Raw genomic sequence first — 16,067 nt, 5'->3', positions numbered from 1 at the left:
CTAGCACCAGGGAGGCAACATACCATCCTGGAGTCTATTTAGCGGCCACAGAAACGCCTGTCTATTCCCCTTACAATTGAATCCCCTATAACTATTGCACTGTCACACTTAACACCCCTCCCCTCTGCAGCAGAACCAACTGTGGTGCCATGAGCTTGGCTGTTGCTGTTTTCCCCTGAGAGGCCATTCCCCTCAACAGTATCAAAAAGCGGTATATCTGTTCTGCAAGGGAATGGCCACAGGAGATTCCTACACTACCTGCCTCGCTCTCTTGTTCTGTCTGGTGGTCACCCATTCCCTTCCTGCCTGCGGAGTCTGAGCCTGCAGTGTGACCACCTCTCTATATGTGCTATCCACGATGCTCCCTGAGTCACGGATGCTCCACAGTGTCACCAGCCACCACTCCAGCTCTGAAACTCGAGCTTCCAGGAGCTGTAACTGGAGACACTTCCTGCACACATGCTGACCCAGGGGACTGGAAGTATCCCCAGCCTGCCACATGGAGCAAGAGGAGCAGACCACACCTTGGAGCTGTCCTGCCGTGATTTATTCATTTAAATTAAACTTTTGAAATTAAACTTTAGAAAGATGTTCAATTCCCGCTTGGGTCACTGTCTGTACGGAGTCTGCACGTTCTCCCTGTGTCTGCGTGGGTTTCCTCCGGATGCTCCGGTTTCTTCCCACAAGCCGTGAAAGATGTGCTTGTTGGGTGAATTGGACATTCTGAATTCTCCTTCCGTGTAGGTGCTGGAGTGTGGCGACTAGGGGATTTTCGCAGTAACTTCATTGCAGTATTAATGTAAGCCTACCTGTGACAATAATAATAAAGATTATTATTAATATTAATAGGCAAAGGACAGACAATGAACTAATGTATCAAACTCCGTTGTCACAGTGGTCATGGCTATGTTATAAACAAAATCTATACAATAGATCACAATATTTCTTTCACTTCAAAGCAGCAACACCGTTATTAGATATAGGAAATGAACCTCTTTGATCGTTTGAACAAAGACCGGTGCCTGCTCTTTAAATAAATAAGACGGACAGTTGTAATTTATTACAGGGAATTCAGAACTTTATGAACCATGTATCTCAATGCCAACTCAGTTCAGAGACCATCATTCTGTACCCTATGGATTTTATGGGAACCATGGAAACAATATTGAAAAATGACTTGATGGCAACGGGTTTAAATCAAGTCTTTATCAGCGTGATGTGAGCTGTTTCAAAGGTATTCTGCCTGGAGGAGCTGTGCAGCACACATATAATCAAGGTCTCCTGATGAGAGGAATCATTTGTTGAACTGTTTCCAATACTCACAGCGAGCTATTAATTCAGAACATCACCGTCCTAACATGTCTCGCACACAAAGGCAAAGGCAAAATATTTTCTTTGACTTGAAAAGACTTATAATTTTATTCCCGTGTTTTGGTTCAACCACTGGGGGACAGGGAAATGACTCTTCCCCCAGTAATAATAATAATAATCTTTATTAGTGTCACAGGTAGGCTTACATTTACACTGCAATGAGGTTACTGTGAAAAGCCCCGAGTCGCCACATTCCGGCACCTGTTCGGAGGGAGAGTTCAGAATGTCCAATTCACCTAACAGCACGTCTTTCGGGACTTGTGGGAGGAAATCGGAGCACCCGGAGGAAACCCACGCAGACCCGGGGAGAACGTGCAGACTCCGCACAGACAGTGACCCAAGCCGGGAATCGAACCTGGGACCCTGGAGCTGTGAATCAACAGTGCTACCTATTGTGCTACTGTGCTGCCAATGTAGATAAAAAAATCATCACTTACTATGTTCCCATTGCCTCATCATTCAATTAAATGCGAAGTCAAGTGTACGGGTAGTCCTCTGATTGCCATATGCTAGTATTTCCATACCCTTCTCATTGAGACAGATAACGTGGTACCTAACACACAGTCTGGACATTTTTCACATCTGCCATGCTTTGAGTTGACGTTGAGCTAGTGTACAAAGTTAGTTCATCACCATAGTGTTGTGACACCCCAGCTTATGCATTCCAGTGCATCTAGTTGTCCAATGGCATATCCAAATACCCTAGTCGATGGTCAGCCTGAACCCCTGGGAAGCTTTCACCAGTGAGTTAGGAGGTTGCGGATTCAAGCCCCCCTTTGGACCACATGGCTGATACTTTTGTGTAAAGCTGTAGCAGTGCTGCACTGTCACAGATGCTGTCTGACAGGGTTAGGTTGAGGGGCAACAAGTTGGAAGATGGAGTACAATGTTGGGGAATGTGAGGTTATCTACTTTGGTTGTAAGGGTAGAAAAGCAGAATATATTTTTTAAAAGCATAAAACCTTTTAATGATTTTCAGAGTGACTTGTGCAAGGATAAAGGTAGCATGCAGTTAGTGCAAGCGATCAGGAAGGCACTTGGCACATTGACCTTTATTGCAAAGAACCGGACTACAATGATTAAACCAGTCTTGCTACAATTGTATAAGTAAAAAGGTAAAGTGACCATAGTTCCAGATGACCATAGGCTGCTTTCCCCATTTGAGGGGGGAGAGCTGACTGGTGCTGATTTAACCTGAGGATCGCCACACGGTTGAAGAGGCAGGGCCTTCATGAATAACCTCAGCCGGCATGCTCTCCGACTAGCTGCCTCCACTAGGGTTGGGACCTGCTTTTGGTTCCGACAACAAAGCACTTTTGGAGGTGGTCATTTTTAAAATGATCAAACACCACATGTATTCCTCAGTGAAAAATAGCACATTATATAGATAACAGGCCACACACTACCAAACAGCTGGGCCTGATGTGGCATTGTACAGCTGGCACTGTCCATTGTATTCTAAACCCATGCAATAATTTCACTAAATTAAGGAGGAAGAACATTACAATTTTTAGGAACAGGTCAAAGGTTATTCGGGGATAAATGTTTGTCCTCTATTTAAAGATCTAATGCAACCCCGACATTGTCAACACATTCTTCAGTCTCATTTCTCAACAGGAATTATACTGCCCGCTATTTCAAACCCTCTCTGGCCACAGATGAGGTGCCAGAGAACTGGAGGACTGCCAACATTGTCCTATTATTAAAAAAGAGAGGTAGGGATAGATGAGGAATTTATAGGCCAATCAGTCTAACCTCGGTGGTGGGAACATTACCAGAAAGAATTCAGGGGGACAGAATATATCTGCACTTGGGTAGACACAGATTAATCAGCTATAGTAAGCATGGTAAGCATTAACAGCCTCCTTGTTAATCGAAGGTTCACAAATTTAATTACATTTTTTGAGGAGGTAACCAGGAGTGTTGATGAGGGTAACACATTTGATGTGGTCTGTATGGACTTTAGCAAGGCTTTTGATAAAGTCCCTCATGGCAGACAGGTCCATGGGATCCAAGGCAAAGTGGCTCATTAGATCTAAAACTGGCTGAGAGACAGGAAGCAGAGGGTTGATGGTGGAGGGATGTTTCTTTGACTGGAGGTCTGTTTCCAGTGGGGTTCGACAGGGCTTGGTGCTGGGCCCTTGCTATTTGTGGTGTACATTAATGCTTTGGAAATTTGCAGATGTCATGAAAATTGGTAGGGTGGTAAATAGTGAGGATAGCTGCAGACTGCAGGAGGATATCAATGGACTGGTCAGGTGAACAATGCAACGGCAAATGGAACTCAACCCACAAAAGTGTGGCATAATGCACCTGGGGAGAGCCATAAAGGTGAAGGGTTTCACTATGAATATTAGGACCCTGAAGATCAGTGGGAGCTTGGAATGTATATTCTCAGATCTCTGAAGGTGGCAGGGCAGGTAGATAAGGTGGTTAAGAAGACATATGCGATACTTGCCTTTATTAGTCGAGGTATAGAAGACAAGAGCAGGGAGGGCATGCCGGAACTGCATAAAACGCTGGTTAGGCAACAACTGGAGTACTGCGTGCAGTTCTGGTCACCGCATTATAGGAAGGATATGATTGCACTGGAGATGGTGGAGGGGAAATTTACCAGGATGCAGCCTAGGCTGTGAGGGAGGGAAGGGGGGGGGGGGGGGGGTCTGAGCTATGGGGAAAGGTTAGATAGCTTGACGTTTATTTCCTTGGAATATGAAAGGTTGAGAGGAGACCTGATAGAGGTGTACAAGATTATGTGGTGCATAAATAGGGTGAATAGGAAGGCACCTTTAATACATCAGTAGAGGGGTCAATAACCACAGGATTATTTACAGCACAGAAGGAGGCCATTCGGCCATTGAATTAAGGTGAGAGGTAGAAGGCTAAGAGGAGAGTTGAGGAGAAACCTTTTCACTCAGAGAGTGGTGGGAGTCTGGAATTCACCGCCTGAAAGGGTGATTGAGTCAGAAAGTCTCGTAACATTTAAGAAGTATTTAGATATTCACTTGCGTTGCCATAACCTCCAGGGCTATGAGCCAAGTGCTGGAAAATGGGATTAGTGTCGTCAGATCATTGTTGACCAGCGTGGACACGATGGGCCGAATGGCCTCCTTCTGTGCTGTAAATGGCTCTGAATCTCTGAATATAACAGCCTCCTTGTAGCATATCAGTCTGTTCATTTTCCTGCAAAGTTGATCCTTCTAATTTTTACTTGCTAGATTTCACAAGAGGATGTGCAGCATCATATAGTGTTCTGAGGCTAGTTGTTACATCGTATCCTTCAGTCCTTTAGGGAGTGGTTCCTTGCTTGTCCTTTGTGCTTTGGTCTTAAATTATTCTTGAACGTGGCCATTGGAATCTTCTTTACAAAGCTGAACAAAATGTAATTGAAGTGAATCAATTCGCCAACACATCCACCCAGGTTCGATCCCCAGCTTGGGTCTCCCCGTGTCTGCGTGGGTTTCCTCCGTGCGCCCCGCTTTCCTCCCACAGTCCAAAAAGACGTGCTGTTAGGTGAATTGGACATTCTGAATTCTCCCTCTGTGAACCCGAACCGGCACCGGAATGTGGCGACTAGGGGCTTTTCACAGCAACTTCATTGCCGTGTTAATGTATGCCTACTTGTGACAATAAAGATTATTATTATTAAAAGGAAAAGGGCTTGCATATACATGGGAATGGCACCTGCCATAAGTTCCCCTGCAGGCCACTCACCATCCTGACTTGGAAATATATCGGTCGTTCCTTCATTGTCTCTGGGACAGCATCCTGGAACTCACTCCCGAATAGCGCGGTGGGTGTGTCTACACCACACGGACTGCAGCGGTTCAAGAAGGGTGCTCCCCACTGCCTTCTCGAGGGCAATTAGATATGGGCAAAATATGCTGGCGTAGCCAGCGATGCCCATGTCCCATGAACAAATAAAAATAATATACATACATGCACTCACTCAAACACATATGTGTGCCCCCACACACACACACACATTCTAAAGAGAGGAAGTGTATCATGTTTTAACTAAAGGTTTTACTCTCAGTTGTTACTGTTTTGCAGACATTGGTTCTACGTTTGCGAGATAATGTGATGAAGATGGGTGAGGATTTGGAACAGGCTGCTGAGACTGAGGCCAGGGAGACGGAAACTGCCAAACGCTTCCAGCTGCGGATGGAGGAGATGAAAGTGGAGATGGATGAGCTTGTTGAGCGGGAGCAAGAAGCCTCTCGGAGGTGCATGGAACTGGTGAGGACATTCGATTCCACGCCAAATGTAATATCCTTAAAACAGGAGAGGTCAGAGGAACGCACCCACAAATGCCGGAAATTTGAAATAAATGCACAAACTTCCAGGAATACACAGTCAAATTGAAAGGGAAAGATACATTAATATTTTGGATGTAACCCTTGTTAAGGTGAGGTGAGGAGGGGTCAAATAGTCCCCTTTTCCCACACTCCTTCAGGGTTTTTGAAAAGGATAAGCTTGCCAATTCGGCGCTTAAACGCACAAAGTGTTAGCTGGCTTGTCGCATGTCCTTCTCTGCCCAACTTCGTCGTTACTCCAGATTTGGTTATGGCTTGGTGGATTCCACTTGCAAGACTTCCACAACCAGAATCCCGTTGTCCGAGAGACCATATCTAATGGCTTGTCTCCACCCAGTTGACTCTTCAGGTGACTGTCTGGATGCTTTGTGAATGGGGTAAGAGGTGGCCCCCATTCATACTCCTTTGAGGCCAGTGATCCTTGTAAGGTTTTGCAGACAGATTTGTCTCCATTTCAATGACTTTGGAATTTAGAAAGAACAGTAAGGCAAACGTGCAGCCACCTTTGACTCTGGTGTCAAGACTTTGGAATGCGCCTTTTTTTAAACCTCTATTAGTGGTTTCCAGCCAGTAAATCCATAAACGTCAAATTTTATAAAGCATGGCTTCATAACCCTTCATTGAAACTACTACAGGCTGGAGGAGATACTTTATAGAATATAATTTCTTCATAGTCTGAAGAGATTGGGTCAATTTAGTTGATAGCCTTCCACTGACATTTCTGCAGCCTGGAGTACATCAAACACTATGGGCTAGATTCAAATGCACTCAAAGCCCAATCATGTACTCAGAGTTAAAATCGAGCCCATTATCTTTGCAATCTGCAAATACTTCTGTTTTCACTGTTAATGTTACGTTAATTTTATTGTTAAAGTTGAGGATAAACATGTGAAAGGTATTAGCAAATTACTGCGGATGCTTGAATCTGAAACAAAAACAGAAAATGCTACACAATCACCGCAGGTCTGACAGTATCTGAAACAATCCATGTCCCAAATGCAACAAGACCTGGACAATATCCAGGCTTGGGCTGACAAGGGGCAAGTTACATTCGCGCCACACAAGTGCCAGACAATGACCATCTCCTACAAGAGAGGATTTAACCATCGGCGCTTGGTGAATTCCCCACAATTAACATCCTGGAGGCTATCTTTGATCAGAAACTGAACTGGACTAGCCATATTAATACTGTGGCTACCAGAGCAGGTCAAAGGCTAGGAATCTCAAGGCAAGTAACTCACCCCCTGTCTGCCCAAAGCCTGTCCACCATCTACAAGACACAAGTCAGGAGTGTCATGGAATACTCGCCACTTGCCTGGATGAGTGCAGCTCCAACAAAACATTCACGAAGCTCCACGGAGTTGGGCGCCACGGTAGCACAGTGGGTTAGACCCAGCTCCAGGGTCCCAGGTTCGATTCCTGGCTTGGGTCACTGTCTGTGTGGAGTCTGTACGTTCTCCCCGTGTCTGCGTGGTTTTCCTGCGGGTGCTCCGGTTTCCTCCCACCGTCCAAAGATGTGCAGGTTTGTCACACAATTCAATCATGCCGTCAAAAGTCTCTCAAACAGAGAATTTTGCCTAATATATGTGTTTGGATTTGGTTGTTGAAGTAACAGTTGTTGAGCTGTTGCCAATAACCATGCCTTGTGATGGAATAATTAGCATGTTTGGGAAACATGGAAGTAATTCATGGCAACGATTGCGCTATTTGGAGCTTGTAACTAAACATGGAGCCAAGAACATTTTGAGTGTAGGGCAGTGTATGTAAGAGGGGGCAGGGTTCATAAATAAAAGTGTTTGCATTTATAGAGCACATTTACTGACCGAGAATACCCCAAATCACTTTAAAGGCAATTCAGCTGAAATTTTGTCACTGTCGTAATGTGGACTATTTACGCACAGCAAAGGTACTATCAACAACATGGTGATAATGACCGGATAACTTTGGTTTGAGTGATGTTGGTTGACGGCTAAACGTCGACCAGGACGCCAGGAGAATGCACCAGCTCATCCTTGAAAGAGTGTAATGGGACCTTTTATAGCTACCTGCGCAGTGTGTATATTGGTTTCAGCTAGTCTCTGCCACTTGGGTGACTGACTGAATGTGTGTCATGTACTTAGTGATGTGGTGGTATTTGTTGTACTCCTTCAGACAAAGTGATATTTTAACTTCAGAATGAGTGTTTCTAAACCCGGCCAATTACTGTCTCGTCAGTCTACCCTCGATCATCAGCAGAGTGATGGAAGGCGACAGCACTTAATCAGCAATAACCTGCTGACTGCCACTGAGTTTGGGATCCACCCGGACCGCTCGGCTCCTGCCCTCATTACAGTCTTGATCCAAACGTGGGGCCGGCATTGTCGATATAGTATTTTAACTGGACTAGTAACCCAGAGACCCAGTGTAATGCTCTGGGGACCTAGCTTCAAATCCTACTATGGTAGGTGGTGTAATTTGAATTTAGTCGATAAAAATCTGGAATTAAAAGTCGAATGATGACCATTGTCGATTGTCATAAAAACCCATCTGGTTCACTAATGTCCTTTAGGTCAATATCTGGTCTGGCCTACACGTGACTCCATACCCACGGCAATGTGGTTTACTCTTAAATACCCTTTGAAGTGGCCTAGCAAGCCACTCAATTATATCAAATCAATAAGGAATGAAACTGGATGGACCACCCAGCATCAACCGGGGCATCGGTATTGTTTTTGAAAACTCACCACTATCCTTAGAATTCCCCCTATACCAAAAAGGGCCGACATTCTAAATGGTGATCAGGGATTCTCACTCCCCGACTCCGATGCAAGCTTCAGTGGGTGCTTTTCAGGTCAAACTATATTTTCAAGTTATCCCCCGGTATAACCCATACCTTCACCGAAGATTTCATCTACTTATCACTTAGTAGCATCGACCCTGGGTCCCGCATTGCTAAGTAAGTAAAGTAGACTTTGGAATAACCACTATGTCAGGTTAAAACTTTTAACTTATTTTATTATAATATTTTTTTTTCTCTATTTAAAAGATGCAATCACTGTCTTTACAGGAAGGTAAAAAGATCTTGCTTCTGGATCCTTCTGGTTGGTTGAAGGGACCTTCAGGCCCAACTTGACAATCAATCTTCTTTAAAGTCTGGTCTTCTTTAGATGTATTCGCTGGTTAGCTCAGTTGCTGTGTCCTAACTTTCCCATGTACAGAGCTGTGAGAGCTCTCTCTGAGCTGACTCTGAGCTGACTGCCTACTTTTTAAATTCTAGTCTTCCTTAGATGTATTAGCTATTTTAGCTGGGCTGCTTTGCCCTGTCTCTTTCCCATGACTGAGCTGACTGTAATTTGTCTCTGCATCTCCCCCCTCTCTCTCTCTCTCTGTGAGTTCTGGTTTTTGTTCTGGTTCTGGTTTATATTCGCTTTCTAACAATTACGTTTTTATGACGTTATTGTAAAGTAACTCTTATTTTCTTTGATTGTAAAAAGTATCTTTTGATCTAAACCTTTTAATCCAACTAAGTATTCATTTTGACATGACTTCATCTCATAGATCTGATTACATTGTTTCCTTTGTGATGTTCAAAATGCTTTGGTTTCAAGAGGTGTTACTTTTAATTCCTGTCATTTCTATAGTTTTATTTTCCAATTGTGTCCTCAGCTCATAATTTTGACTTTGATTTTGGCTTTGATATTATGTTTCTCGTAGACTGAGAGCCTCCAGTTTTCTTTAATTTACCTGGTATTAGCAAATTTTCACACTTCGAATTATCACAAAATTCAACGAACCTCATCCATTCTTTTCCAGATCCTTACTAAGATAGTTACTTTCAATGAAGGTGTGAGCCATTGTTTTTGGCTTCATTCAAAATCCTGTTTGTCTTGTTTGCTCAGCCTGCTTGACCAAGGATATCTGCATTTTACAATCCTTCCCTGGCAGCTGCTGTTAACCCTTTGCGGGATATTTCCCTGTATTCTCTCATGTTTCTCTCAGACCAGATATTGCCAGACGTCCATGTTTCAAATGACACATTTTTCCATATTATCAATTACAGTATACAGCCTGATATATAGTCGCACACATGGAATCATACCTTACAGATAACATCTCAACACCACCATCACCTTCCCTGGGTATGTCCTATCCCACTGGTGATAGACATCTGGGAGTTAATTGCCCCGGGAGTCCTGAATATTGACTCTGGACCCCATGATGTCTTACGGTATCAGGTTAAACCTGGGCAAGGAAACCGTCTGCTGATTAACTTGCACCACCCCCTCTCTATAATGAATCAGTATTCCTCCATGTAGAACACCACTTGGAGAAAGAACTGAGGGTGGGACATCAATGTACACGACCAGGGGTGGCTTGGTAGTACTACGACAGACCGAGTGGCCAAGTCCTAAGGGATATAACTGCTAGGCTGGGACTGCGGCACATGAGGAGGGCACCAAGAAGAGGGAAAACCATTCTTCACCTCACCAACCTGCCTGCCGCAGATGCATCTGTCCATGACAGTGTCTGAGGAGTGACCACTGCACAGTCCTTATGGAGACAAAGACCCATTGTCACATGAGGCGCTGTGGGCCATGAGGCGCTGTGGGCCATCAGCAGCAGAAGAATTGTACTCAACCACAATCTGTAACATCATGGCCCAGCATATCCCCACTCTAATATTACCACTAAGCCACGGGATCAACCCTGGTTCAATGAAGAGTTCAGGAGACCATGCCAGGAGCAGCCCCAGACATACCTAAAAATAATGTGCCAACCTGGTGAAGCTATAACACAGGGCTATGTGTGTGCTAAACAGCGTAAGTATTCACCAAAGAGAAGGAATTGGTTGACGTTGAGTCTGGAGAAGGGTGTGTAGATAGCCTGGGTCACATTGAGATCCAAAAAGACGAGGTGTTGGGTGTCTTAAAAAATATTAAGGTAGATAAGTCCCCAGGGCCTGATGGGGTCTACCCCAGAATACTGAAGGAGGCTGGAGAGGAAATTGCTGAGGCCTTGACAGAAATCTTTGGATCCTCACTGTCTTCAGGTGATGTCCCGGAGGACTGGAGAATAGCCAATGTTGTTCCTCTGTTTAAGAAAGGTAGCAAGGATAATCCAGGGAACTACAGGCCGGTGAGCCTTACTTCAGTGGTAGGGAAATTACTGGAGAGAATTCTTCAAGACAGGATCTACTCCCATTTGGAAGCAAATGGACGTATTAGTGAGAGGCAGCATGGTTTTGTGAAGGGGAGGTCATGTCTCACTAACTTGATAGAGTTTTTCGAGGAGGTCACAAAGATGATTGATGCAGGTAGGGCAGTGGATGTTGTCTATATGGACTTCAGTAAGGCCTTTGACAAGGTCCCTCATGGTAGCCTAGTACAAAAGGTGAAGACACACGGGATCAGGGGTGAGCTGGCAAGGTGGATACAGAACTGGCTAGGTCATAGAAGGCAGAGAGTAGCAATGGAAGGATGCTTTTCTAATTGGAGGGCTGTGACCAGTGGTGTTCCACAGGGATCAGTGCTGGGACCTTTGCTGTTTGTAGTATATATAAATGATTTGGAGGAAAATGTAACTGGTCTGATTAGTAAGTTTGCAGACGACACAAAGGTTGGTGGAATTGCGGATAGCAATGAGGACTTTGAGAGAATACAGCAGGATTTAGATTGTTTGGAGACTTGGGCGGAGAGATGGCAGATGGAGTTTAATCCGGACAAATGTGAGGTAATGCATTTTGGAAGGTCTAATGCAGGTAGGGAATATACAGTGAATGGTAGAACCCTCGAGAGTATTGAAAGTCAGAGAGATCTAGGAGTACAGGTCCACAGGTCACTGAAAGGGGCAACACAGGTGGAGAAGGTAGTCAAGAAGGCATACGGCATGCTTGCCTTCATTGGCCGGGGCATTGAGTATAAGAATTGGCAAGTCATGTTACAGCTGTATAGAACCTTAGTTAGGCCACACTTGGAGTATAGTGTTCAATTCTGGTCGCCACACTACCAGAAGGATGTGGAGGCTTTAGAGAGGGTGCAGAAGAGATTTACCAGAATGTTGCCTGGTATGGAGGGCATTAGCTATGATGAGCGGTTGAATAAACTCGGTTTGTTCTCATTGGAACGAAGGAGGTTGAGGGGCGACCTGATAGAGGTCTACAAAATTATGAGGGGCATAGACAGAGTGGATAGTCAGAGGCTTTTCCCCGGGGTAGAGGGGTCAATTACTAGGGGGCATAGGTTTAAGGTGAGAGGGGCAAGGTTTAGAGTAGATGTACGAGGCAAGTTTTTTACACAGAGGGTAGTGGGTGCCTGGAACGCGCTACCGGAGGAGGTGGTGGAAGCAGGGACATTTAAGGGGCATCTTGACAAATACATGAATAGGATGGGAATAGAGGGATACGGACCCAGGAAGTGTAGAAGATTGTAGTTTAGTCGGGCAGCATGGTCGGCTCGGGCTTGGAGGGCCGAAGGGCCTGTTCCTGTGCTGTACATTTCTTTGTTCTTTGTTCTTTGTAAGCAGCAAGAGTTAAACAGAGCTAAGTCATTCCACAACTAACGGATTAGATCTAAGCTCTTCAGTCCTGCCACATCCAGTAGTGACAAGTGATAGATAATTAAACAACTGACTGGAGCAAGAGGCTCCCATCCTCAATGATCGGGAAGCCTTACACATCAGTACAAAAGATAAAGCTGAAGCATTCGCAACTCCCTTCAGCCAGAAGTGGACGATCCATCTCGGTCTCCTCCAGAGGTTCCCAGCATCACAGATGTCAGTCTTCAGTCAATTTAATTGCCTCCACGTGATATCAAGAAACAACTGAAGGTACTGGATACTGCAAAGGCTCGTGGCCCTGTCAATATTCTGGCAACAGTGCTGAAGACTTGCGCTCCAGAAGTTGCTGTGCCCCTAGCCAACCTGTTCCAGTCCAACTACAACACTGCTCATTAGCACAGTGGTTAGCACAGTTACTTCACAGCTCCAGGGTCCCAGGTTCGATTCCCGGCTTGGGTCACTATGCGTGTGGAGTCTGCACGTTTTCCCCGTGTCTGCGTGGGTTTCCTCCGGGTCCTCCGGTTTCCTCCCACAGTCCAAAGATGTGCAGGTTAGGTGGATTTGTCATGCTAAATTGCCCTTAGTGTCCAAACAAAAGGTTGGGTGGGGTTACTGGGTTACGGGGATAGGGTGGAGGTGTAAATTCTGCACTGTAAATTCTATGATTCTATATTTACCTGGCAATGTGGAAAATTTCACAGGCATGCCCTGTACACAAAAAGCAGGACAAATACTTCCCGGCCAATTCCCACCCCATCAGTCTCCTCTTGATCATCAGTAAATTGATGGAAGGGATCATTAACAGTGCTATCAAGCGGCACTTACTCAGCAATAACCTGCTCACTGATGCTCAGTTTGGGTTCCATCAGGGTCATTCAGCTCCTGACCTCGTGACAGCCTTGGTTCAACTATGGACAAAAGGGTGAACTCCAGAGGTGAGGTGAGGGTGACTTCCCTTGGTAACATCAAGGCAGCATTTGTATGAGTATGGCATCATGAACCCTAGCAAAACTGGAGTCAATGGGAATCAGGGGGAAATGCCTCCGTTGGTCGGAGTCATACCTGGCATAAAGGAAGATGATTGAGGTTGTTGGACGTCAATCATCTCAGTTCCAGAACATCACTGCCAAAGTTCCTCGGAGTAGTGTCCTAGGCCCAACCATCTTCAGCTGCTTCATCAACGACTTTCCCTCCATTATGTCAGAAATGTTTAATCATAATACAACAATGTTCGGCACCATTCACGACTCCTCTGACACTGAAGCAATCTGTGTTCATATGCAGCAAGACCTGGATAATATTCAGGCGTGGGCTGTCAGGTGACAAGTGATACTCACACCACATAAGTAAAAAGCAATGGACATCTTCAAAGAGAGAATCTAACGATTACCCCTTGAAATTCAATGACATTACCATTCCTGAATCCCCACGTATATACATCCTGGGGTTACCATTGGTCAGAAACTGAACTGGACTAGCCATATTACTGGGGGCGGGATTCTGCGACCCCCCCGCCGGGTCAGAGAATCCCCGGGGGACGGCGTGAATCCCGCCCCGCCGCTCCGAAGCCGGCTGCCATATTCTCCGCAGGGGCGGAGATCACGTCGCACCAGTCAGGGGTCTTTGGCAGCGGCCCTGCTGGCATTTCCCTGGGCTCCGATGGGCCGAGCGGCCATCGGTTTCTGGCCAGTCCCGCCGGCGTGGATTGGACATGGTCCCACACGGCGGGACCTGGCTGGTAGGCCGGCTGGTGCGGTCCTCGGTGGGGGGGGGGGCGCGCGGGGGGGGGGGGGGCGGGGGAACCGGCCCCCGGGGGACCCCCCATGGTGGCCTGGCCCACGTTCGGGGCCCACTGATCTGCGGGTATGTGCCATGGGGGCACTCCTTCCTTCCGTGCCGCCCCCTGTAGGGCTCCGCCATGGCCGGCAGGGAGAAGACAACCCCCTGCGCATGTGCTAGAATACGCCGGCCGGTCTGCGCATGCGCGGAACCACACCGGCAGTTCTGCAATTGGGCTAACACGTGCCGGCCCTTCGGCGGCGGTTGGCATGGCGCCAACCCCTCCGGTGCCGGCCTAGCCCCCGGACGTGCGGAGGATTCTGCAACTTCCGGTGGGCCCGACGCCGGAGTGATTCGCGACGCTTTTTACGCCGGCGTCGGGCCATCGCGGGGCTTCGGGAGAATCCCGCTGCCTGAATTCTGCGGTGAGTAATTCACCTCCTGACTTTGTCTTTATATATATTTCTGGAACCCACCTCTTCATTCACCTGATGAAGGAGCAGCGCTCCGAAAGATAGTGATTCGAAACAAACCTGCTGGACTTTAACCTGGTGTTGTAAGACTTCTTACTGTGCTCACTCCAGCCCAATGCCGGCATCTCCACATCACATCTAGAAGAGAAGAAGATGCCTGGGAACACCACCTCCTGGAAGCTCCCCTCCAATCTACGCATCGTTCCTTCACTGTCGCTGGGTGAAAATCCAGGAACCTCTGCCCTCACCATAATGTGGGTGCCCCCACACCATGTGGACTGCAGTGGTTCTGCCGAAGGTGTCCCCCCATGGAGGGCTCTCCAGCGGCAGGATGAAAAAGCCACGCAAAAAGACTTCAGTTAGTGTGGACATTAGTGAAAAGTGCGAACCGCCACACAGTCACTCAAGACCAGAATTGAACGCGGGTCCCTGCAGCTGTGAGGCTAACCACTGGAAAAGGCATGCACTTAGCGTGTGATGGCCCAGTTGGATTAAATTGGTTAAAGTTAAATATTTCTTAGTACGTCAGCATTTAGGAATTGAGTGGCATTGCATGTTGATTTGAAGACAAAAGCCCTAAATGGTTATCATGGAGATGTAGGTGATTCTGAATATTGAGTGCATGTTATAATTGAATAATTGGCTCTAAATGAAGTAAAAACAGTTCTAAAACATATTGTTAATAACTTTTTATGATGGTGTCAAGTTAACTAATAACTATTTAAAGTGCTCCTCTAATCAAAATGTATCGATGATGTGGAGATGCCGGAGTTGGACTGAGGTGAGCACAGTAAGAAGTCTTACAACACCAGGTTAAAGTCCAACAGGTTTGTTTCAAACACTAGCTTTCGGGGCACTGCTCCTTCCTCAGGTGAATGAAGAGGTATGTTCCAGAAACATATATATAGACAAATTCAAAGATGCAAGACAATGCTTAGAATGCAAGCATTTGCAGGTAATTAAGTCTTTACAGATCCAGAAATAGGGGGAACCCCAGGTTACATTGGCGTGAATGGTCTCAAGCCAGGACAGTTGGTAGAGTTTCGCAAGCCCAGGCCAGATGGTGGGGGATGAATGTAATGCGACATGAATCCCAGGTCCCGGTTGAGGCCGCACTCATGTGTGCAGAACTTGGCTATAAGTTTCTGCTCGGCGATTCTGCGTTGTTGCGCGTCCTGAAGGCCGCCTTGGAGAACGCTTACCCGGAGATCAGAGGCTGAATGCCCTTGACTGCTCAAGTGTTCCCCGACTGGATGGCAACATTCCTGCCTGGTGATTGTCGGGAGATGTCCGTTCATTCGTTGCCGCAAACGTATTGCGCAGTGTTATTTTCTAAGTTTAACACAACCAAGGGAATCAAGTCAACAACTTCCTCTTTCTCCAATAAGTTGGTGAATCATTGCAGAAAGCAGATAATCTTTTATTAATAAAAAAATATACAGACTGTTGAAAGACTGCTCTGTGTTCATCTTTACACAGAGACACAGAAACATAACAAGGGAACTGTGATCTCCTGTATTTTTAAGTCCTTTGTTTTTTTAATGTCTTACTTATTTCAGTGTCTGAGAAAGTTGGTGGCAAAATGAATGAAAGA

The 16,067-nt window shown here is 46.1% G+C and overlaps 1 protein-coding gene across 4 annotated transcripts in view; it reads left to right on the top strand.

Annotated features, from left to right (window-relative positions):
- LOC140391704 (unconventional myosin-XVIIIb-like) overlaps window positions 1-16,067 on the top strand; it is a 546,871-nt gene that overhangs the window by 468,630 nt on the left and 62,174 nt on the right. For all 4 annotated transcript variants that reach the window (XM_072476590.1, XM_072476756.1, XM_072476499.1 and 1 more), the window contains one exon: window positions 5,425-5,610. In XM_072476590.1, coding sequence (XP_072332691.1) covers window positions 5,425-5,610 — 186 coding nt within the window. The remainder of the gene's footprint in view (window positions 1-5,424; window positions 5,611-16,067) is intronic.

This window comes from Scyliorhinus torazame, chromosome 1 (genome assembly GCF_047496885.1).
Source record: "Scyliorhinus torazame isolate Kashiwa2021f chromosome 1, sScyTor2.1, whole genome shotgun sequence".
NCBI lineage: Eukaryota > Metazoa > Chordata > Chondrichthyes > Carcharhiniformes > Scyliorhinidae > Scyliorhinus > Scyliorhinus torazame.
Note: the sequence above shows the minus strand (reverse complement) of the source record. Positions and strands in the feature narration are given on the sequence as shown.